This window comes from Mobula birostris, chromosome 3, assembly GCF_030028105.1.
Source record: "Mobula birostris isolate sMobBir1 chromosome 3, sMobBir1.hap1, whole genome shotgun sequence".
Classification (NCBI taxonomy): Eukaryota; Metazoa; Chordata; class Chondrichthyes; order Myliobatiformes; family Myliobatidae; genus Mobula; species Mobula birostris.
The window spans coordinates 195,882,594-195,907,103 of NC_092372.1; the positions used below are offsets into that span (position 1 = coordinate 195,882,594).

At 40.1% G+C, this 24,510-nt stretch overlaps 1 protein-coding gene across 4 annotated transcripts in view; it reads right to left on the minus strand.

Annotated features, from left to right (window-relative positions):
* The window catches only part of nrp1a (neuropilin 1a), a 195,539-nt gene that overhangs the window by 108,900 nt on the left and 62,129 nt on the right, over positions 1-24,510 (minus strand). For all 4 annotated transcript variants that reach the window (XM_072253978.1, XM_072253977.1, XM_072253976.1 and 1 more), the window contains one exon: positions 22,049-22,276. In XM_072253978.1, the coding sequence (XP_072110079.1) occupies positions 22,049-22,276 (228 nt within the window). The remainder of the gene's footprint in view (positions 1-22,048; positions 22,277-24,510) is intronic.

The following is a 24,510-nucleotide window of genomic DNA, read 5'->3' on the forward strand; positions in this document are numbered from 1 at the left end:
ATGTTAGGGATAAATTTGTCCCGGTGAGGAAGATAAAGAATGGTAGGGTGAAGGAACCATGGTTGACAAGTGAGGTGGAAAATCTAGTCAGGTGGAAGAAGGCAGCATACATGAGGTTTAGGAAGCAAGGATCAGATTGGTCTATTGAGGAATACAGGGAAGCAAGAAAAGAGCTTAAGAAGGGGCTGAGAAGAGCAAGAAGGGGGCATGAGAAGGCCTTGGTGAGTAGGGAAAAGGAAAACCCCAAGGCATTCTTCAATTATGTGAAGAAAAAAAGGATGACAGGAATGAAGGTAGGACCGATTAGAGATAAAGGTGGGAAGATGTGCCTGGAGGTTATGGAAGTGAGCGAGGTCCTCAATGAATACTTCTCTTCGGTATTCACCAATGAGAGGGAACTTGATGATGGTGAGGACAATATGAGTGAGGTTGGTGTTCTGGAGCATGTTGATATTAAGGGAGAGGAGGTGTTCCCCAGGCTGCTCCACGAGGCGAGAGAAGAGATTGCTAAGCCTCTGGTTAGGATCTTTATGTCCTCGTTGTCCATGGGAATAGTACCGGAGGATTGGAGGGAGGCGAATGCTGTCCCCTTGTTCAAAAAAGGTAGTAGGGATAGTCCGAGTAATTATAGACCAGTGTGCCTTACGTCTGTGGTGGGAAAGCTGTTGGAAAAGATTCTTAGAGATAGGATCTATAGGCATTTAGAGAATCATGGTCTGATCAGGGACAGTCAGCATGGCTTTGTGAAGGGCAGATCGTGTCTAACAAGCCTGATAGAGTTCTTTGAGGAGGTAACCCAGGCATATAGATGAGGGTAGTGCAGTGGATGTGATCTATATGGATTTTAGTAAGGCATTTGACAAGGTTCCACACGGTAGGCTTATTTAGAAAGTTAGAAGGCATGGGATCCAGGGGAGTTTGGCCAGGTGGATTCAGAATTGGCTTGCCTGCAGAAGGCAGAGGGTGGTGGTGGAGGGAGTACATTCAGATTGGAGGATTGTGACTAGTGGTGTCCCATAAGGATCTGTTCTGGGACCTCTACTTTTCGTGATTTTTATTAACAACCTGGATATGGGGGTAGAAGGGTGGGTTGGCAAGTTTGCAGACGACACAAAGGTTGGTGGTGTTGTAGATAGTGTAGAGGATTGTCAAAGATTGCAGAGAGACATTGATAGGATGCAGAAGTGGGCTGAGAAGTGGCAGATGGAGTTCAACCCGGAGAAGTGTGAGGTGGTACACTTTGGAAGGACAAACTCCAAGGCAGAGTACAAAGTAAATGGCAGGATACTTGGTAGTGTGGAGGAGCAGAGGGATCTCGGGGTACATGTCCACAGATCCCTGAAAGTTGCCTCACAGGTGGATAGGGTAGTTAAGAAAGCTTATGGGGTGTTAGCTTTCATAAGTCGAGGGATAGAGTTTAAGAATCGCGATGTAATGGTGCAGCTCTATAAAACTCTGGTTAGGCCACAGTTGGAGTACTGTGTCCAGTTCTGGTCACCTCACTATAGGAAGGATGTGGAAGCATTGGAAAGGGTACAGAGGAGATTTACCAGGATGCTGCCTGGTTTAGAGAGTATGCATTATGATCAGAGATTAAGGGAGCTAGGCCTTTACTCTTTAGAGAGAAGGAGGATGAGAGGAGACATGATAGAGGTGTACAAGATAATAAGAGGAAAAGATAGAGTGGATAGCCAGTGCCTCTTCTCCAGGGCACCACTGCTCAATACAAGAGGACATGGCTTTAAGGGGTGGGAAGTTCAAGGGGGATATTAGAGGAAGGTTTTTTACTCAGAGAGTTGTTGGTGCGTGGAATGCACTGCCTGAGTCAGTGGTGGAGGCAGATACACTGGTGAAGTTTAAGAGACTACTAGACAGGTATATGGAGGAATTTAAGGTGGGGGCTTATATAGGAGGCAGGGTTTGAGGGTCGGCACAACATTGTGGGCCGAAGGGCCTGTACTGTGCTGTACTATGTTCTATGTTCCCATATCCCCTAAATAAATAAGAGTATTTTTGAAACAATTGTGATACTGCAGTGCAAAACATGATGTCATTTTAAATTTTGAAAACATGAGGGGAAGCTACCTATACCAGCTGTCAATTTTCATTTCCAATAATTTCAATAACTGATTTGATATTTTAGATATAAAACATATTTGAGATTCTGTTGACATCAATATAAGAAAAAAATGATGTATGAAAAAGATACACAAATTGACAGCGTTTTTCACAAACTAAGATTAGATTTTATTTATTGAACTATTGAAGGAGTTTGTCTAAAGCAGTGGTTCCAAACACTTTTAAATGCCATGGACTAATACCATTAAGCAAGGGGTTTTTGAACTCCAAGTTGGGAGCCCCTGGTTTAAAGGATCATGGCTGAATAGGAAGACATGATGTATTCTATCTCCTCAATCAGCTCTCATATCACAAGGAAAAGCAGTAAATATCAATGACTGGAGAGCGTAATTATAATGAAGAAATGATTGCTGATGAGTTACAGACTGTAGCCTCTGGTTCTTTTCATGTCTTTTATAATAAAACATTCTCTACTGTACATTTTGCTAATCTCCAAGTCAGTTGAAACACAGAAACATTTAACCTAGAAGTATTTGCATGGGACTTAATCTCGTTAGAACTTTTAGTCTTTTCATTCCAACTACATGAATAGAGTTTTAACGATCGTAATGCCTTTTTGAACATTGTGCTTAGCACAATGAGAGATGATATTCAATGGGAAGCATTTCATAGCATTTATTTAACACTGCCTTTAGAGAGTCTGGTTTTAACAGTACTATCTGGTTAAAGTCTTGCAGCAAGATGGGAATAATTAAAACCTGTTGAATGTAGTCCATGACACTAAGAGACTTAATAGGAGCACGGCAATTCTTCTAGCTCGTGCAGAGGACATTTTTCCACTAACCTAAAGAGGTCTTTGACCTCTCATTAGCTGCTGAACTGATTTATTCTGGCAAGTGCAAGTTTCTTTGCTCTGACATCACTTTCAATGCAGTTTGGATTTTATTAATATTATGGGGCCATATTAATGCACAGGACTCTCATGTGAGTCAGGAGGACAAATAACTATAGCCAAAAAATGGTGGTATTGAAATCAAATTATAGGGGCAACCAAGCAGGAAATGGAGGGTGACTTCAAGGCCAGTTAAAGCAAAGTAATCAACCCACTCTTCTTTCCAAGATGTGGTACATTGCAATTTGCATTTTAAACTTTATTCATGACTGATCAGCAATTTTGTCAATTTCTCCTTGTACGTTTTCAGTTGCCTCCTCTATTCCCACTGCCTTCCTTGCACATCACCCCATCCCCCCACCCCCCAAATGTGTGACATGCGAAATTAATTACTTTACAAATCATTTCGATACACCATTAGTAGAAGAGAATCAAGCATCGGCCCTTGGGACTTCTCTACTTCTTTTCCATTACCCAGTTGTGAATTCAGGCTTGTGTCCTACCCTTGAAACTGACTGAGCTTAGTCTCCCATGCAGTAATTTATCAAAGACCTTTCAGAAGTTAAGGCATAGAATACGAAATACCTTCTCCCTGTCAGAAAGGCTTGATACATACTTCGGGAAAAATTCTTCCACTGATGACACAAAACCTACGTCTTCTAAACCACGTTAACTGGCATATTAAGATACTTTTGTAAAGCACTTTTGTACTGGCTATCAGTATTTTCATTCAGGTTCAATCTTAAGTGAAACATATGGATCTTTAGATTGAGTACTTGGACAGAAATATAGCTAATAAAATTGAAAACTGACATATGTAAAATATTGGACAGACTAAAATACGAATAAGAAAAAAACAGATTTAAACTAATGCAACCAGTTTTGGAAAAACACCTGGAAATCCACTCATGTATCTGCTTGGTATTAAGGTAACAGCATCTTCTCTGAACTCAGAAGAGGACAGAATGAGAACAGTGTTTAGTCTCACACATTAAAGTTGCTGGTGAATGCAGCAGGCCAGGCAGCATCTCTAGGAAGAGGTGCAGTCGACGTTTCAGGCCGAGACCCTTCGTCAGGACTAACTGAAGGAAGAGTGAGTAAGGGATTTGAAAGTGGGAGGGGGAGGGGGAGATCCAAAATGATAGGAGAAGACAGGAGGGGGAGGGATGGAACCAAGAGCTGGACAGGTGATAGGCAAAAGGGGATATGAGAGGATCATGGGACAGGAGGTCCGGGAAGAAAGACAAGTGGGGGGGGGGACCCAGAGGATGGGCAAGAGGTATATTCAGAGAGACAGAGGGAGAAAAAGGAGAGTGAGAGAAAGAATGTGTGCATAAAAATAAGTAACAGATGGGGTACGAGGGGGAGGTGGGGCCTTAGCGGAAGTTAGAGAAGTCGATGTTCATACAGATGGGGAGCAGTGAGAGAGGGCTTCACTTCTTCGGGAGTTCAGTGAAACCATCTCTCACTGCTCCCCATCTGTAATTTCTTCGGCTCTTCAACTTTTCGACCACACTTTGACTCAGACTTGAACATTTTGTGCTTGAATTTCCAGTATCTGCGGAATTCCTGTTGTTTGAGTGTTTAGCCTAATGCTTTACAGTGCAGTGATGTGGGTTCAATTCCTGCCAGTGTCTGTAAAGAGTTTGTATGTTCTCTCTATGACCACGTGGGTTTCTCCTGGGTCCTCCAGTTTCATCCCACAATTCCCACAATTCTCACAATTCTAAGGGTATGTTGGGCCAGAAGCGTGGCGATTCTTTCAGGCTGCCTTCAGCACATCCTCAGACTGCGTTGGTTGTTGACACAAATGATGCATTTCACCGTATGTTTCAATGTTTCAATGTTTCATTGTACATGTGACAAAGAAATCTAATCATTATTAAAACTTCACTTCATGATTGTGTGGGACATTTCAGGACATTATCCAATGTCTGTAGTATTGCTGAGATTCTATTTTTCAGGTCGTAAAATCAGGATTTCATCTGCTCATTGAGGTTGGTGTAAAATATCGCCATCCTCCAAAATTCTCCAATAAAAATATAGTTGTTACCAATTGAATCCTCGGGGTATTTCTGTCTCACAGCCTGTTTGCCTCATTCATCTTACTAAGTGAAAATTGACCGTCATGTTTGTCAACAGGTCAACTGTAATAACATGAGCAATTAATTTTCAAGGCAACACTTTGAAAGCTCATTAGGGCAAAAAGTTGTAGAAAATAAATGTTCCTAATGACATTACTTCACACTTCGCTTCAACTTTTGAGACTTTTGGAATCCATATTCTCCCTCCCCTACTTCATTTTTGTGGTATCATTTTCTCATTATTAAATGTCGATCCCCTTGCACTGGAATAGTACCACATGGTGAAGATAACTTGAAATAGAGAGCTCTTTACCCTGGGTCTGAAAATTGAGTGGCAAACTCTGAAAAGCTGAAATACATTTCAGAAGAATTCAGAGTAAAACTCTTGTATTTTCAGTCAGTTTGTAATATTCTGTAATGAGATCAATCAAAAACAATCAATATGAAAAACACTATATACTGAAAATCTGCTATAAAAACAGAAAATGCTAGAAATGCTCAGTAGGACAAGCAACTGGGTTCATTGATGATCCATTAGAACATGGAAGATCTTCAAACTAAAACCTTATTTCTGTTCCTTTGCCCAGAGATACTGCCTGGCTGACAAATATCTCCAGCATTTTCTGTTTTCATTTCAAATAACATCAACCCTCCTCCAATGTCCTCAAACTGCTTTCAACTCTCTTCACTCCTGTTTTATTCCTTGTCTTGGTAAATAAAATACATACATCAACCTTAAATTGTAATTCAATTCTTTAAAATAATCCAATCACAATTTAATTTATATTTGTGCTGTGCAATGATCAAAAATTAGAATTGTTAGACCATAAGATCATGAGACATAGGAGCAGAATTAGGCCATTCAGCCCATCGAGTCTGCACTGCCATTTCATCACGGCTGATCGCAGATCCCACTCACCCCATACACCTGCCTTCTCGCCATATCCTTTGATGCCCTGACTGATCAGGAAATGATCAACTTCTGCCTTAAATATATACACGGACTTGGCCTCCTCTGCAGTCTGTGGCACAGCATTCCACAGATTTACTATTCTCTGGCTAAAATAAAATCCTCCTCATCTCTGTTCCAAAAGGTTGCCCCTCAATTTGAAGGCTATGCCCCCTAGTTCTGGATACCCCCACAATAGGAAACTTCCTCTCCACAGCCACCCTGTCTAGTCCTTTCAGCATTCGATAGGTTTCAATGAGATCCCCCACATTCTTCTAAGTTCCAGTGAGTACAGGCCCCAAGCTCCCAAACACTCCTCATATGTTAACCCCTTCATTTCGCAGAATCATCCTCATGAACCTCCTCCTACTCTCACCAATGATAACACATCCTTTCTGAGATATGGGGCCCAAAACTGTTGACAATACTCCAAGTGCAGCCTGGCAAGTGTCTTACAGAGGCTCGACATTATCTCCTTGCTTTTATATTCTACTTCCCTTGAAATAAATGCCAATATTACATTTTTCATCACATTGTTGTCTGACTGAGTTGTGTGATAAGTAGCAAAGACAAGACCTCCTTGCCCTCTCTCTGCTTTACAAATGTCAGCAGCTACTTTTGAAAAGTTGTGTAACTGCCAAAAAGCAAGAAAGTGGCTTCTTTTATTTTGTGGCATTCATTATCAAACTTTTGATTGCGTCTTGAAACTATTTCTAATCCCTGGCAATGTTTTATTCTTAATTGAAGTCTATTAGTGTTTTGAAAGCTCTGTCAGCAGTTAGGACTTGTTCTATGCTTCAGTTCAAACAGCTGCATTCATTCCAATTTTTGTTACTAAACTTCTGTGTCTCAGCCAAATTAGCCCATACAAAATGGACAAAGTATTCTTACTGGGAGCATTTTTGGCGATAGCTAAAACAAGATTTTCATTGTTGTCTACTTCAACTTTCACGAAAACAATGTCATATGTCTGGCCACATCTTGTTACGTGACCATGGGACATGGTGATATCATTGCCCTACATATGCACTTTACAACGAATATCAAAGAAAGCCACTTCAACAATGCCAGTTGTGTTTATTTTGTATACAGTTCAAAGGCGTGTCAAAAATGCACTTGGTGCTTGCAAACAGGATTTGTCTGAGCTGTTTTGGCAGGCAACCTGCAAAATGAGTGACCTTGCATTCTTTTAGGTAAGGCCATTCAAGTAATTTTAAAAGCAAACTTTTAGCAGAAATTAAAATCCCGCTTTCGCAAGATCAACCCTTCCACCCGCTCCCCAACAAAAGAAGCAAGTATTTCTATTTATTGGAAACTGAAAGGGGCAATGAAGCTCAGTTCTGGAACGATACAGAGTTCCCACTATGGAGAGTCAATGACAACACATTAGTAATATATTACTATTAAAATATTGCCTTTGGACAGGTCCGTATTGTTTGAAAATGATCAAGTGGCTGCTGGAAAGAGAAAAGTCTGTAGGAGTGACCAGAATTTCATCTTTTATTAAAAGTGGCAAACTTGTTGGTGGAACTCTGGAAATAGAAGGTTAAAGAGAAGGCTGAAATAGAGCGTGGATCAACATTAAGCTCAAGCACTCAATGCTTGATGTATTCAAATGATTCCCAATTCTTAATTGTTCATGTTAACTAAAATTTCTTCTGCCTGCTCAGTTACAATGCATTGTATGCGTATGAAGGCTGCATTCTAGATCATATGTAGCATTCTGTTCGCGTCTATTTCACAAATTTGGATTAGCAGTTCTTTGTGTATTAATGACACGTAATTATGAAATCAGGAGAGGACAAGAAGTTGCAAAACAGCACAGGGTTAAGCCAACAGTTTTTATAAAATATAATTTGAAAAAAAATCTCTTCAGGGGAATCTTTAGACTTGATCCTTTTTTATAAGTTACAGAACCTTGGCCTCTGTACCTCCCTCTGCAACTAGATCTTTGATTTCCTAATTGGAAGACCACAATCTGTGCAGATTGATAATAATACCTCCTCCTTGTTGACGATAACACTGGTGCACCTCAGAGATGTGTGCTTAGCACACTGCTTTACTCTCTATATACCCATGACTGTGTGGCTAGGTATAGCTCAAATGCCATCCATAAGTTTGCTAATGATTCAACCATTGTTGGTAGAATCTCAAATGGAGATGAGAGGGAGTACAGGAGTGAGATATACCAGCTAGTTGGGTGGTGTCGGAGCAATAACCTTGTACTCAATGTCAGTAAGACCAAAGAGCTGAATATGGCCTTCTGGAAGGATAAGACGAGGGAACCTGAACCAATCCTCATGGAGGGATCAGGAGTGGAGAGTGTGAGCAAGTTCAAGTTCCTGGTGTCAAGATCTCTGAGGGTCTAACCTGGTCCCAACATATCGATACAGCTATGGAGAAGGTAAGACAGTGGCCATGTCTTATTAGGAGTTTGAGAAGATTTGGTTTGTCACTTAAAACCAGCTGTCCTACCTAGAGCCTATGGCCTTTAATGAATTGAAAGCATGCATTGTGACATTAATAAAAGCATTCGCATAAACATTCTTTCCATTTCTCTTAAAATTAATTAATGTTATAGAGTGCAGATTACTAACTGTGCGTGTATTAAAGGCAAATGAAAAGCACTGAAGAACAATAAGAATGTATTAGCATGGACAAGCCATTGGTGATACTTACCTACCTCACTTGCACTAATCAATTATGATTAAGTTGACAGTCTTCTATCTGTTCCATAAAACCTGAGGCTGCTGTAAATTTAGACTCCATTTCAAAAGAAAGAGTAAGGACGTTGACTTCCGCTCCACCGATGCACTGGCATCAATGAGTTATTTCAGACATTATATCATAATATATAGTGAGGGGCCACATGTGATCCAATCTACAATATCCTCATAGAATATTCATGAATTCTACTTGCCAATTGTACAGGACAGATATTGGTCCCATCAGGTTTGTGGCTGTTATCATTTTTTTTTAATATTTACCTCTAATGTCATATTTTAGCAAATCATGTCCAGACTGTTGAAGTGTGATGGAATCAACAACCCAATTGGATCAAGAACCTTGAACATGAGGTCATGGCTGAACTGCTTCTAAGAAATGTAGCTTTTCTGCTTGCAACTGTACAACAAACAGAATATTTCATGACATTCAGAGCAAGAATAAAAGCAGTGGGGGTGGCTGGAGACCTGGACTTCCTCTTGTTAATAAATAAAGGAAATTAGCAGAGTGTTTGTTTTTCATCATAATCTAAGGACATAAAAATGTGGAACGAGCAATTTCTGTGAATGCAGTGATATGTTAGTCTTTAATTAAAGAAAAAACAGAGGTACTTTCATTCTTCTGTTAAAAAAGCGGTATTTCACCCCCAGTGAGAATTTCCATAGCAACAATCAGTAGCTGATCACTCAGTGTTTTGAAAATTTGCTTCTCAGTCAGAATCTGTGCTGACGCACAGAAACAACGACAATCAGCGTCTCCCACTGTTTTTATTCTTGTTTTGAATATCATGAAATATTCTATTTATTATACAGCTTCGAGCAAGAAAGGCTACATTTCTTACAAACAGCACCATGATGTCAAGTTGTTCAAAGTGCTCACTCTACTTGTGTTGCTGATTCCATTACATGGAAACAATCTGAACATGATTTTCTAATGTTACATTAGAAAAACCATTTTAGTCAGCAGAGTTATTTGGTGTTTATTGGGATCCTTTGTTTGCTGCAGGGAGTTCTGGGGCTGCATATTATGGATGGACATACCACAATGCATCAAAATCTCATAGCAAGAGGGCTATTACAAATTACATTTTTTAACTTGTGTATCAAAAACAATTGGGAGATGGTTTTAAGAAAAGAAAACAATCCTCCTAACCACTGGTCTGTAATACCAAGCAATTACCAATGCACTTCAATACAGCGAATCAGCAGGGGTTCCTGCCACCATATTATAAGGTATGGTCTGCTGCCTGAAATACTTCACTCCAGGGACCCTCGTCTTCTCCAAGCAATGCAAGGAAACAATAGAACATAAGAGCAGCACCGTTGCTCCTGATTTTAAAATGGATTATGAATCTACAATGGTGTTGGACTTTCTCAGATGTGGAAAAAAGTGTCAGCTTGATCACAATTAATTATTGCATGTGATGCGGGTTAACAATCTTTAATGGCTTACCTTGTGCCAATCTATTTTTATTGCTTTTAGTACCTTTCCCCTGTTTTTTAAACTGTAAAGGTTGTAATCTCAGTAACTACTCCTGTTTTAAACGGAATAACCTTCGGAGGATTTTCAGTGACTGACTCAGTCGTGATCACCTGGGCAACCGGTGCTTCTGTGACAAAAAGGGGAGTTTGTATTTGTTCATTCTTTTGTTGTAAAGAGGAAATCCCCACAACTACAATCCTGAGAATTTCTATAGCAACAGTCAGTGGCTGATCAATTGATGTTATGAAATTTCTCCTTCAGTCTGACATAGAGATGAATGCATGAAACCTTAAAAAAAGAACTAAGTACAAAAAGGAGAAGACCTTCAGCCCGGCTTTCTCACATGCTACAGTCTTTGTCAAACTGAGTACAATGATTATACCAACACATTTGAAGGTAGTGATGGTACCAAAACACTTGCGAACATCTGGTAAAAATGGACAAAATCTTTGCACACATTGGCAGCCAAAAACAGTTGCAAGAAAAGGCCTGCCATTTCTGGAGGCTGGAATTATCTTATTCAAAATCATCATATTCAAAATTGCGCAGTTAGCTGATATTCAATGAGGAGATGACCAATTGAGCCGAAAGGCTCTAGTGTCATGTTTTATCAATAACTATACTGAAACCAAGAAAAATCATTTGATTTATCTTTCATCAGTTTTCTAATGATGTGTCAGATAGATATGATGAGGGAAAGGCACAGAATGAAAGGTATTGAGCAGCATAGTTGAAGAGTTGGCTTTGTGACTGAAAACAGAATAGTAATGAATGGGTTTTTTTTGGACAAGAAAACACCTAAATTGGTGTTGCCTTGGGGTACTACAAGGACCATTGCTTTACTTTGGGTATATCAACGGAGAAAAATGTATTTTATAGGAAGAATGAAGGGCATATTTTAAACAGGGTTCAAGACAGAAAGATACAGGTGTAAGTGCATAAAATTCTGGCCATGACAGGGTAGGCTGAGAAAATAGTTAAAGCATGTAGGATCCTGAGGAAAAGACGACAGGAACTAAAGAGGAACACTTGTAATTCACTAGCTGACCTACAAGACTAGAGCAATGTGTCAGATTTTGGGTGTCACATTGTACAAAAACGTGAAGGCCTCAGAGCAAGTGGAGAAGAGAGTAAATGGAATGAGTACTAGTTGTCTGGGTAGATTGGAGAAGCTGGGATTGTTCTCTTGTAACAGAGGAGTTTCAGTGGGGATCTGGTTAGAGTCATAGAGACATACAGCACAGAAACAGACTCTTCAACCTACCAGAGTGAAGAAAAAAATTGTTCCTGTCGCATCAAGAACCAAAGAATAGAATGTAAGTGATAATGGAGCCAAAAGTGTCATACATAAGAACTTTAGTTAACGTGGGTGTTGAAAGGACAAGTGGAGACAGATCCAGCTGTGGTGTTCAGAAGAACGTCATTACGGAATCAGAGGTGGAAAGGGTCAGCAACTTTAAATTCCTCAGTGTATTTATTTTGGAGGACCTGGGCCCAGCATGTAGGTGCAATTATGAAGAAAGCATGGCAGTATCTCTACTTCCTTACGAGATTGCGGAGATTTGGCATGACATCTAAAACTCTGACCATCTTCTATAAATATGTGCTGGAGAGTATATTGACTGGCTGCATCACAGACTGGTATGGAAACACCAATACCCTTGAATAGAAAATCCTACATAATGTAGTGGATACAGCCCAGTTCATCACGGGTAAAGCCCTCCCCACTATTAAGCACATCTACATGAAACACTGTCACAAGAAAGCATCCATCTTCAGGGACCCCCACCACTCAGGACATGCTCTTTTCTCGCTGCTGCCATCAGGAAGAAGGTACACAGACCGCAGAACTTATACCACCAGGTTCAGGAACAGTTAGTACCCTCAACCATCAGACTCTTGAACCAAAGGGGATAACTTCACTCAACTTCAACTGGTGCCGTAAAGTGATTGTGCTAACAATTATGCTATCATGCTGCTCATTTGTATTGTCTTCATTACACAATGGTGCTTTGACTGATTTTCAGATATTGTAAACTGCGATTAAAAACACAGAGGTTTTAAATAGTGCATCAGGCTGGTTAATATCATTGGTCATGGTAAGACGGGCAAACAGAGGGAGCATATGAGGAGAAGGTACGGAGGATGAGACTGCCTCATACTAGGCTCCAACCCAGCATCACTCCTCGATCCCCCAAAAATGTCAATCAGATAGCATTGCTGGTACTGCGATAGAGCATCAGGCTCCACGTTCTGAAGCCTGGTTTCCACTCCCTGCTGGCTCCCACTTTAGGACATGTACAGCATGTATCCTGTAGGTAGTGTAGCAGGTAAGAAGGGCCACAGCATTAACCTGAGGGCCAACTATGAGCACTGGCTCGATCAAGCACACACCGGCAGTAGGATGATTTTAATAGAGGATTGCAGTACGATAAATGGAGCCAAGAAGATTGAATTATTCATAAATTGGAGTACACAGTTCAGGAGGAAAAAAAAATAACTTAAACATTAGCTTGTGGAGAAAAGGAGACAATTCGGGATTGTGATTACTCACAGCCAATCTCCCCTGTAATTATGCTACCTGCTAAACTAGAAACTAATATCTTATAAATATAACAGTTTTGCAAATCAAGATCTGAGAGTGTTCCAAGAGCTGTACTAAATGTGTCATCAAATGGAGGAGCAGGCAGACTGCAACCCAATAGTGGTGACCCACTCCTCACACCCCCTCCTACCCTTCCTCACCCCTCACATTGGACACATTAACAACTGACTCAGCCTGCAAGTCATACCAGAGCAGTTTCCTCATAAGAGCAAATATCATGCAAACATGAAATAATTTAATTTTCAAGACTAATTTTACTTTGTGAAATTACGTTAGTTAGTTTACTTAGTTAGAAGAAGAATGTGGGCTACCTTACTGACTATCACCCAGTAGCACTCACATCTACAGTGATGAAATGTTTCAAGAGGTTGGTCATGACTAGACTGAACTCCTGCCCCAGCAAGGACCTGGACCCACTGAAATTTGCCTATCGCCACAATAGGTCAATAGCAGATGCAATCTTAATGGTTCTTCACCCAGCCTTAGAAAACCTGGACAATGCAGACACCTATATCAAGATGCTGTTCATCAACTCTAGCTCAGCATTTAACACCATCATTCCCACAATCCTGATTGAGAAGTTACAGAACCAGAGCCTCTACCTCCCTCTGTGATTGGATCCTCGACTTCCAAACCAGAAGACCACAATCTCTGTGGATTGGTGATATCTCCTCCTCGTCAACACTGGTGCACCTCAGGGGTGTATGCTCAGCTCACTGCTCTGCTCTACTACTCTATACCCATGACAATGTGGCTAGGCATAGCTCAAATACCATCTGTAAATTTGCTGATGATACAACCATTGCTGGTAGAATCTCAGATGGAGATGAGAGGGTGTACAGGAGTGAGATATGCCAACTAGTGGAGTGGTGCCACAGCACAACCTTGCACTCAATGTCAGTTAGACAAAAGAGCTGATTGTGGACTTCAGGAAGGGTAAGACGAAGGAACACATACCAATCCTCATAGAAGGGTCAGAAGTGGAGAGAGTGAGCAGCTTCAAGTTCCTGGGTGTCAAGATCTCTGAGGATCTAACCTGGTCCCAACATATCGATGCAGCTATAAAGAAGGCAAGGCAGCGACTATACTTCATTAGGAACTTGAAGAGATTTGGTATGTCAATAAGAACACTCAAAAACTTCTATAGATGTACTGTGGAGAGCATTCTGACAGGCTGCGTCACTGTCTGGTATGGGGAGGGGGCCTATTGCATAGGACCGAAAGAAGCTGCAGAGGGTTGTAAATCTAGTCAGCTCCATCTTGGGTACTAGCCTGCAAAGTACTCAGGACATCTTCAAGGAGTGATGTCTCAGAAAGGCAGCATCCATTATTAAGGACCCCTGGCACCCAGGGCATGCCCTTTTCTCACTGTTACGATCAGGTAGGAGGTACAGAAGCCTGAAGGCACATCCTCAGCGATTCAGGAACAGCTTCTTCCCCTCTGCAATCCGATTCCTAAATGGACATTGAACCCATGAACACCACCCCACTTTTTAATAATATTATTTGTTTTTGCACAATTTTTAATCTAGTCAATATATGTATACTGTAATTGATTTACTTATTTGTTTTTTTCTTCTATATTATGTATTGTATTGAACTGCTGCTGCTAAGTTAAAAAAAATTTCACGTCACATGCCGATGATAACAAACCTGATCCAGATCCTAAAATAACTGGGCATTAACGTGGAATAAATTGTGGAAATTAATCTGCTTCTAAGATTTTCTGTGCTGTATTCTGAGTTATATTATTGAGTGTGCCTTTCTGCAGGTTGTACTGAGCCACTGACAAAGAGACCTTTACACATGCTAGCTTGGACACACAATTCCCTGGGTGATTGACTTTCAATTCTAAAAAAACCAAGAATATCTACTATCTCTTCACAATAAAAAGATTCTTGACAAGGTTCCAAGAGTTCAAGAAATCCAAAGGATTTTTTGGTCTTAATAGATTCAGCACTCAGAATGGAGCCAGTCTTAAATGATTCCATTCATGGCTATGTATGCCTGAGATAACTTCGTTGATGAGAAAGCGCGAGATGACACGAAATAAACTGAGATGGATGCTAAGATGTTGATTATCAGCAGCTTTTAGCCAATGACAAATATTTTATATACAAACAAGTGACACATTTAATTTCTTTCTTCTTATTTCTCTTTATGTTTCTTTTACTTTTTTTTTCTACTTCTGTTCTTCCCTATATGTCAGTAACATTTGTTTTACTCCATTACTTTCCTTCTCTATATTTGCAGCTATTCAAAGAAAAATAATTGGTATATTATCCAATTTTTGATTTTTTTTGAATAATTTTGAATAATGAGGTATTTTACAATAAAAATGATGAATAAATGATCAGATATGAATGTAGTGATACATCAGTGGAATGGGTAATCTAGAGATAGCAGGCCAAATATGGTTTCTTTGTTTATATGTTTATTGTTTATGATTCTTATCTCACTTTTTGTCCTTTCCATATCTTTTCATTGACGGTTACTATTTTGTACGAGACTAGATTCTCTCCTTTCTCAATAACTTTTCTGTCTTCATATATTTCTATTTTTATGTTTTATTTCTCTTTAATGTTGTTACTTCTCAGGTTTTTTGAGGAGTAATTTGCTATGTGATTCTTCGAGGAATACTTCTAGGGACAAATTATTTATCAGCTGTTTTTGACATTTATTAACAAGTTTGCAGTTCATCTCAACAAAAGGATACTAAATCTTAGTAGAACAACAAGAAGAAATATAGTAGGATTGATACCACTAAACAGAGAGGGAGGGATTCAACTCTCCATCCTTATGGTTTCATGGATTCCACCAGTTCCCAACAAAACACTATGCAGATTTGCCTGGCTCCAAAAGCAGAAGAGTAGGACCATAGGATACCTATTATATCTTACGTTATTTAATATCAAATGGAAATTGGTAACATTTTTAAAAATGATGTTTCCACTTTCTCAGAAACAGCTGTGTCTCACAGAAATTTTCTTTCAAACATATTGCTTAATAAAAATCTCTGGTGCTTTATGCAGTGATTCCTCTAGAAGCACAGGCATTATGATTTGAAAATTGATTATTATTACAGCAGAAAATCCAAACAAGAATTATTTTCCTTTCTCTCTGTAATTGCTCACTTGGATGTCTTAACAAGGCCATAACTGCAGCTCCACAGAGGAGGTTGGATTACCTTATAAACTATGAAAACTGCTCCAGGAGTTTAAAAAGTCATCTGAACACTGAGATTGTGTTACATATGTGCAAATCTATGATCCAAGCCAGCTGTTAGTATATCAAATATATGTAGTTTACATTGTGATACAGTGCTGTGAGGTATAGTGCAAATATGAGTCTCTGAAATCATCACGTGAACATTCGCTCCAGATATCTATTCACTGACCTTCTTCCTCTATCTCCCATCCTTTTAATATGCTCTCAGCTCTTGGTAATTTGCCACTATAGTATCGCTTATCGAGAATATTTATTTTGGACTGGAATAAATTGCCAATTCTGTGGAACTATTTGAGTGGGCACTAGAACAAAAATGGTTGCTGCCTCAGGAGACAAAGGATTGAGGTCTGACACCTGATGTGGTGCCAGTTCTTGTAATATTAGAGTCAGTAAAGGAAACAAAGGGGGAATAGTTGAGCTTCGGAATGCCAATCAGTTAATATTTTCCAAATGCATTTCCACTATTTCGATAAACATCTCACACACTGCAATGGATAAGAAATGAATCAAGAGCACCTGTGAAGTTATCTTTCTGAATCTAACTGTGCATTGAAATAATTCATATATTATTGAAAATCTGATTGACTTTGCAAATAAATGGTTATTTTTCTCATTGCCAATTGTTCTTGGCTTTAATATCAGGCACATAGTTTTAGCATAATCTCTTAAGAACCCACTTTTAAATCCCAGCCTGAGCTGTTGGGAAGGACTTAACTTGGTAGAGTACTGGCACTGGGCAAATTGCCTTTGATTCCAATCTACACACGAGTCAAGTAAGTGGTAATTCAGTAGACAACAAGGCCTAATGTTATCAAACATTCTCTGCATTACAGTTCAAATTACCTTTATGGCACAATTTAGAGGCTAATTACCGTGTCTGAAAGATTACTAAAATATTATTTCTTAATCAGAACAATAAATAAATTACTTGACAGCAACTGCTGCAGATTCTGGCACTTTCAGATAAAGATTTGATATCTTAATAAATGAATTTCTGCAAGTAATTGTTGCAATAAAATAAATTATCTCAAGGTTATTTTTAGAAAAGCAATTTTAGAAAACTGTTTGATCCCTTGCTTTTGCCCACTACGGACCATGCATTCATTGTAAGTGTACTAATCCTAGAAATATCCGTCAAGCGAATTTTGTAAAAGTATCTTCGGTGGTGTTCCTGAATTTTGACCTACTTTCTTGTTGAAGTCTGCCTAATTTACTCTTTCAGTTAATAGCAGTTTTAGACAATTAGCATTTTGCAATGGAAAATGGAATGTAGGAGTATGCAACAATGTCCCATAGTTTTGTGCAAGGATCTCTTTTGATTTCCAAATGATTCATACGTGGGTACAAACATTTGCTGAAAACAAATTTAAAAGGAATGGCATCAACAGAGATTTTACATGGATACACATTTTAGGAAAACAGCATAAAAACATCAATAAATTGAAGGAGTTTCAGGCTGATCTGCCTCAGGCTTCATCCCTTCTGTACCAGTTCACACAGCCATCGACTCCACAACCTTTCAGGGCATGAGAAAAGCAATTGCGACATTATGTTGATGTACAAGTCATTGGTGAAACCATATTTGGAGTATTGTTCTGGTCCTTATAAGGATGAGAGATATTAAGCGGAAATGATGCATAAAAGATTCATGAGGATGTTATCTGGACTGGAGCATTTCAGTTATAATGAAAAGCTGAATTATTTTTCCCTATGAGAGTTGGAAGCTGTGAGGTGATGTTACAGAAGCATATGAAATCTTGAGGGACATAGATAAGCTGAATAGTCACAGTCTTTTTCCCAGGGTATGGGAGTCTAAAACTAAAGGGTATTGTTTTAAGTTGAAAGGAGAAAGATTTAAAACAGACCTGAGGAGCAACCTTTTCACAGAAAGGGTGCTAGGTGTATGGAATGAGTTGCCAGAGGAATCCTTAGTGGCTATTACAATTACAACGTTTAAAATATATTTAGACAATTACATAGGTAGGAAAGGTTCAGTGGGATATAGGTCAAACTCAGGTAGATTAGTTGGGCCAAAGGGCCTGTTTCCCAACTATACAATTCTGTAAATCAATAACCCTAAATGACCGTTGCCTAATCTTTTAACTATGCTGTCCATTCAAAACTCCCTCACTATCTCCACATCTACCCTGTCATGTCTCTTCGGGATCATATTTGTGACAAGAAAAATAGTCATGATAAGTATGAACCAATACTTAATAAAATGAGGAAATATAAATCTGAGAGAGGGTACTGTATTCATAAACCTGTAAAAATGAAAATGTGGGTCGCAGAACTATAGAATCCTGGAATCAATACATAAGGATATTAAATAGAAAGCCAAGAAAAGAGGCTGAATGGCTCTTTCAAATAATGCAAGCCATTCCATTAGTGCCAAGGAATATAGAGCTAAGGAAAGAACACAGTGAAGATTTACTAGAATGATACCAGGAATTAAAGTAACACACATCAAAGTTGCTGGTGAACGCAGCAGGCCAGGCAGCATCTGTAGGAAGAGGTGCAGTCGACGTTTCAGGCCGAGACCCTTCGTCAGGACTAACTGAAGGAAGAGTGAGTAAGGGATTTGAAAGTGGGAGGGGGAGGGGGAGATCCAAAATGATAGGAGAAGACAGGAGGGGGAGGGATGGAACCAAGAGCTGGACAGGTGATAGGCAAAAGGGGATATGAGAGGATCATGGGACAGGAGGTCCGGGAAGAAAGATGGGGGGGGGGGGTGGGGACCCAGAGGATGGGCAAGAGGTATATTCAGAGGGACAGAGGGAGAAAAAGGAGAGTGAGAGAAAGAATGTGTGCATAAAAATAAGTAACAGATGGGGTACGAAGGGGAGGTGGGGCCTTAGCGGAAGTTAGAGAAGTCGATGTTCAAGTCTGAGTCAAAGTGTGGTCGAAAAGTTGAAGAGCCGAAGAAATTACAGATGGGGAGCAGTGAGAGATGGTTTCACTGAACTCCCGAAGAAGTGAAGCCCTCTCTCACTGCTCCCCATCTGTATGAACATCGACTTCTCTAACTTCCGCTAAGGCCCCACCTCCCCCTCGTACCCCATCTGTTACTTATTTTTATGCACACATTCTTTCTCTCACTCTCCTTTTTCTCCCTCTGTCTCTCTGAATATACCTCTTGCCCATCCTCTGGGTCCCCCCCCCCACTTGTCTTTCTTCCCGGACCTCCTGTCCCATGATCCTCTCGTATCCCCTTTTGCCTATCACCTGTCCAGCTCTTGGCTCCATCCCTCCCCCTCCTGTCTTCTCCTATCATTTTGGATCTCCCCCTCCCCCTCCCACTTTCAAATCCCTTACTCACTCTTCCTTCAGTTAGTCCTGACGAAGGGTCTCGGCCTGAAACGTCGACTGCACCTCTTCCTACAGATGCTGCCTGGCCTGCTGCGTTCACCAGCAACTTTGATGTGTGTTGCTTGAATTTCCAGCATCTGCAGAATTCCTGTTGTTTCCAGGAATTAAAGTTATAGTTCTGAAAAATATTTGAACTATTGTGGCTTTCATCTCTTGAACTGAAGAGTAATGAAAGGCTTTGAATGGATAAATAATTGAAAAATGTTTCTACTGGCTGGTGAACTGGCAACAAAGATTTGCACTAGACGAACAAAGAGAGCTGTTAGAAGCAATTATAAAACGTGGTGGATTATTAGAACAAGAACAAGAAGCTATCGAGGCTGAAAATCTAACATAATTTAGAAAGCAATTGAATATATTCTTGAAAAAGGAAGCATGTTAAAAGATATGAGGGAAGAGCATAGAAATCGATGAGAGAAGGTAGCATCAGATGAAGAGTTAACAGCAACAGAAGAGTAATAAAGCAAATTCATGCTGCAATTTCTATAATTCATAAGATTTTAAATCACAGTAACAGAGATCCAAAGGAGAACTATTATTTCAAAATTAATGAACTGTCTGTTGCTCATAGCATCCCTGAGCACACCACTGTATCAGTATTTCCATGATTAATGCCTCCCAACTTCAAATTACCATCCTAAAAAGCTATCTCCCCCACCACCAATCCTTTCAATTTTCACTGTGTTGAAATTACAACTCATCACACATAACTGGGTACATTTTTTGCAGGCGTTTTCTTGATAGCCCACCATAGCTTGAGGAGAAGAGGTACAGAAACCTACTCATATAGGTCTCTGCACTTTCTAAAGATGTGCCATGACATTTCCAGGCAGAACGTAAATCATTTCACATAAATTCACCTATTTTAACTCCTTCCAGTAACCTCAAATCTACGCAGTCACTTAAGCCCATCTGTTCTCTCATCCTTGAATCTTCAGCATATAAAATGATGCTTGACACCACTGAAACATTTCTTTTTGTTTCTTCCAAGTTATCAGCTCTTGACTTTCCTTCACTCTATCCATGGAGCTACTCAGGCCCAAACTCTGAGATTCCCTTTCTAAACCTCTTGCTCACTCACTTACTTTAGAAATTAAATCTCTTCCTTGTTTATGTCTGGTGATCTGCCCTCATTGTCTCAAGATTTTATCTAGTTAGACAGTTCTCAGGTGTCTTGAAAGGTTTGGTAACGGTAGTATTTAGACAGAGACACGAAAGACTGCAGATGCTGGAAGCCTGGAACTCAGTGGGTCAGGCAACAGCAGGGCTGAGAATGTAGAAGGGAAGTAGCCTGTACACAGAGGTGGGAGGGCAGGAGCAAGGAAGAGCAGGCAAGGGATAGGTCAATCCATGTGCGGGAGGGGTTAATTGGCAGATGGAGACCGTCGAGGGTGGGGGGAAAGGTGACAGCTGCTGGCAGGTGATGGTGGAGGAAACAAAGGACGTCAGATTATGGAATCTGATAGGGAAGGAATGTGATGAGCAGAACCAGATGTGGGAGGGATGGTGGGCAGATGGGAACAATGAGGGGAGGAGATAGAGGATCCATTAGGTAGAGTGTGTACATGATAAGCAGATGGAATCAGCTGGGAGAAGGGATAGAAACTGGATATGGGATTTGGAAAGAAGGGTGTGTATGAGAGGACCTGGTTGGATCAGAAGGAGAGAGAAAGGAATAGAGGAGAAGCAGATTACATAAAACTGGAGAACCTAAGAGATTCTGCAGATGCTGGAAATCCAGAGTAACACATACAAAATACTGGAGGGACTCAGCAGGTCAGGCAGCATCTATGGAAAGGAATAAACAGTCGACGTTTCAGACCAAGACCAAAAAGTGTCCTGATGAAGGGTCTCAGCCCAAAGATACAGTGTGACCGCCAGCATTTTGTATGGGTGATTACGAAAATGGAGAACACAATGTTAGAATTCATTGTTAGTGGACAACCCAGGTGGAATATGAGATGCTGTTCCTTTTATTTGCATTTGTTCTTACCCTGGCAGTGGAAAATAAAGCAACGGGTGGTGTGAATGGAGAGGAGAGTTGAAGTGTCTTGCAGTCGAAAGCACAAGGAGGCCATTGCAATCAGAGCACAGGTGCTCAGCAAAGCAGGTGAAGTGTCTGCACTTAACTATTGGAATGGAAGTTGCTGCATCTTCTTCCAGTTTGCCCTTGCTTTTCTTTATATTAAAATACATAATGCTTTTGGAGAAGTGGGGTTTATTGTTTTAAAACAAAATTACTTTGCTTTAACTAGAAATATTGTTTGTTGCTATTCAAAACTTCCCTTTATTGAAAGAAAACACCAACATTCCGCAAAGCTGTATCAGTATCATGATAGTACGTAAAGTACAACTACATATCTTCCTCCAATGCTTAAAAACATCTGTTGGATGAAAATGGTAACTTCTAACTTGCAGTGTTTTCCAGTCCAGATGTTCCAGCAGATTATGAATAAGCTCCATAATATCCAGTTTAATATCTTGTTTTATTAACAACTTTCTAATTACAACTTGAATTATGTAATGACAACCTTGCTCGATTTTAATGACTGATCAGGGCCTTGCTGGAAATGTGGCTTCCGGTTTTCAGATTGCTAAACTAAGTAGAATTTCTGGGGGATACAAACTGTTCTTACCTCCTGGAAAACCATCCCAAATTTCTAATCTGTCAAAGCGGCATAACATTCCTTCTAGTAGATTGCTATCCGGTTCCAGGTCAAAGCTTTCAAACTCCAGGAGAATCTCTGCCGTGGCTGGTGCAAAGATCATATATGTGCATTCCAGATTATTTGGGTATTTGTCAGGAAACCCAGGTGATTTGATCTCTGCACTTTGCTCCGTGAAATTTTTGGAACATTCTGGACCTGAAATACAGAACAAAAGGTTAAGTGGTTCAGTGTTGGGTGGGACATAATTCATGTGTTTGATATGTTACTCTTTAAGATTAATTCTACTCCAAGATTTCTTTCATCAGGAGTTCTTGCCCTCACTTTACTACTCCTCACTCAAACACAAGTAAGAGGACATCAGGACGATGTTTTCAGCTTTCAAAGAAGTTGTGATCCATGCATTGATAAATCTCTATATTCTCCAACCGAAACCTCAGCTAAGCATCTCTAAATCCTAAATTTCGACACAAAAGTTAGAGACTTTACTTTTGTGCATCTCAAAGCCCCTGAGAAACTTGGTGGAATGTCAGGATCTTATAAATGCCAGCCTTCCACTGGAAGTTCCAGTGGACATATGGAGGAAATACTTTGGGAGAGTCAGGTTAATAGACTAATACTAGTCATAGTAAATGTGTGTGTCACTTTGAGCTAGCTTCCATTCAAAACCTAGCAAATACTTGTCGCATATGTGTTATACTTTCCTTGTGGATCTTTGTCAGAACTTCACTATCTCATATATTGAACAATCTAAGTATCATCAAATTCGTGTTACCTTAAAAAGGTAACAATTGGCTGGGATTGCATTCCTATAACTGGTGCTATATGTAAACAGCAACCACACTGCTGGGAAGCAGGCAGTAAGTGATGAACTGAAGCACATAATCAGTGGGTAGCACAGATGAAAATAGGTGAGTCATGAGATGCTATTGCTGCCAAAACTGGATTATTGAAAATCCATGGAGTAACTTCAGTAATCTACACCTGGTAATCATACTAACCCATCATTAATTGGAGAACATAATGATCAGAGACCAATGCAGTCATCTCGCTTAACAATAATTGTAGCCTTTAACATAAAAGCCTGTTTTGTAAGGTTTAGTAGCTTGGCTGTATGTGACTTCCAGCACTAAATATAATGGCATTCCTAGTACTACACAATGCATGGTTCAGGAATTTCAGCTGCCCGCTGGAGAAACAGTAATTGCACGTTTCCTGTTGTTAATTTAAATTTTAAAGAAGGTTTTATGTGCAAATGGTAGTTTTTTACTAACACCAGTGGGATGCACAGGTCTCTGCAAACTGAGGGAGTCCTGGCGTATGTTTCCACAGGGAGTGATTCTGCTTGCACACCAGATGCGACCTATCATGCACTGACACACAGGGTGGAAGAGTTAATGCATACAGCATGTGCCCACCATTGCTTTCCAGGTTGAACCATGTTGACACAGGTGTTTCTATAAAATGTAATGAAATGATACATAGCCGTAGTTAGTGCAAGGTTTGTACACAGGCATATACATTTTCCTCTTTATTCTAAGCCACGTTGGAAAGAAAAAGGCTTATATCTCATTATACAAAGCCTCTTCACTTTTATCAGAATTAGTTCCAAGTATCAGTAAATCACTCATATTTGTAAAGTGGAATTTTTATATTAAAAAATTTGAGGCGGCAGTTTCCATTTAGCTTATAAAGTCCTGTAGTGGTACTTTAGGATCGGAAAATCTTCAGACTAGCAGCTACAGCTGTCACGGGCCTTTCACATTAACCAGGGAATGATACCTTCTCCGTTCTGTGAGAGACCAATTGTTATTTTAGTTTTGTCCTGTTTCATAAAATCATACAGAGATGAGGCTATCCTTCAACAGCCCATTTACGATAATCCTACGCTCATCCCATTTTTTATTTTCCCCACTTTCTCATCAACTCTACTAAGTTTTATAACTCATTTTCACATTTGGCACAATTTAGAGTGATCAATCCCCTTACCAACCTGCATGACTTTGGGATGTGGAGCCAACTGGAGCACCCGGAGGAAAGTCACACAGTCTCAGGGAGAAGGTGCAAACTCCAGACCTTCCATTCACTCCTGAAACCATTGGGTCCCAAATGGTGCGGTTTGAGAACCATTGGCCAACCACTAACAGCCCACTCAAAAGATGTTTTTGTTTTACAGACAAGGCCTAAAAGTAGAATCACAACAACTTCCTGGAGCAACTGGGAACATCACAGCAGGAGATGATTCTGTTCCCGTCTACGATCTCATGTATGCTTATGATCACATTTTTAGACAGTAGGTAGCCATCAGGAACAAGGAAAAAATTAGACCATAAGATCATAAGACATAGGAGTAGGAATGGGCTATTTGGCCCATCGAGTCTTCTCCACCATTCCATCAAGGCTGAGTTACTATCCCTCTCAGCCCCATTCTC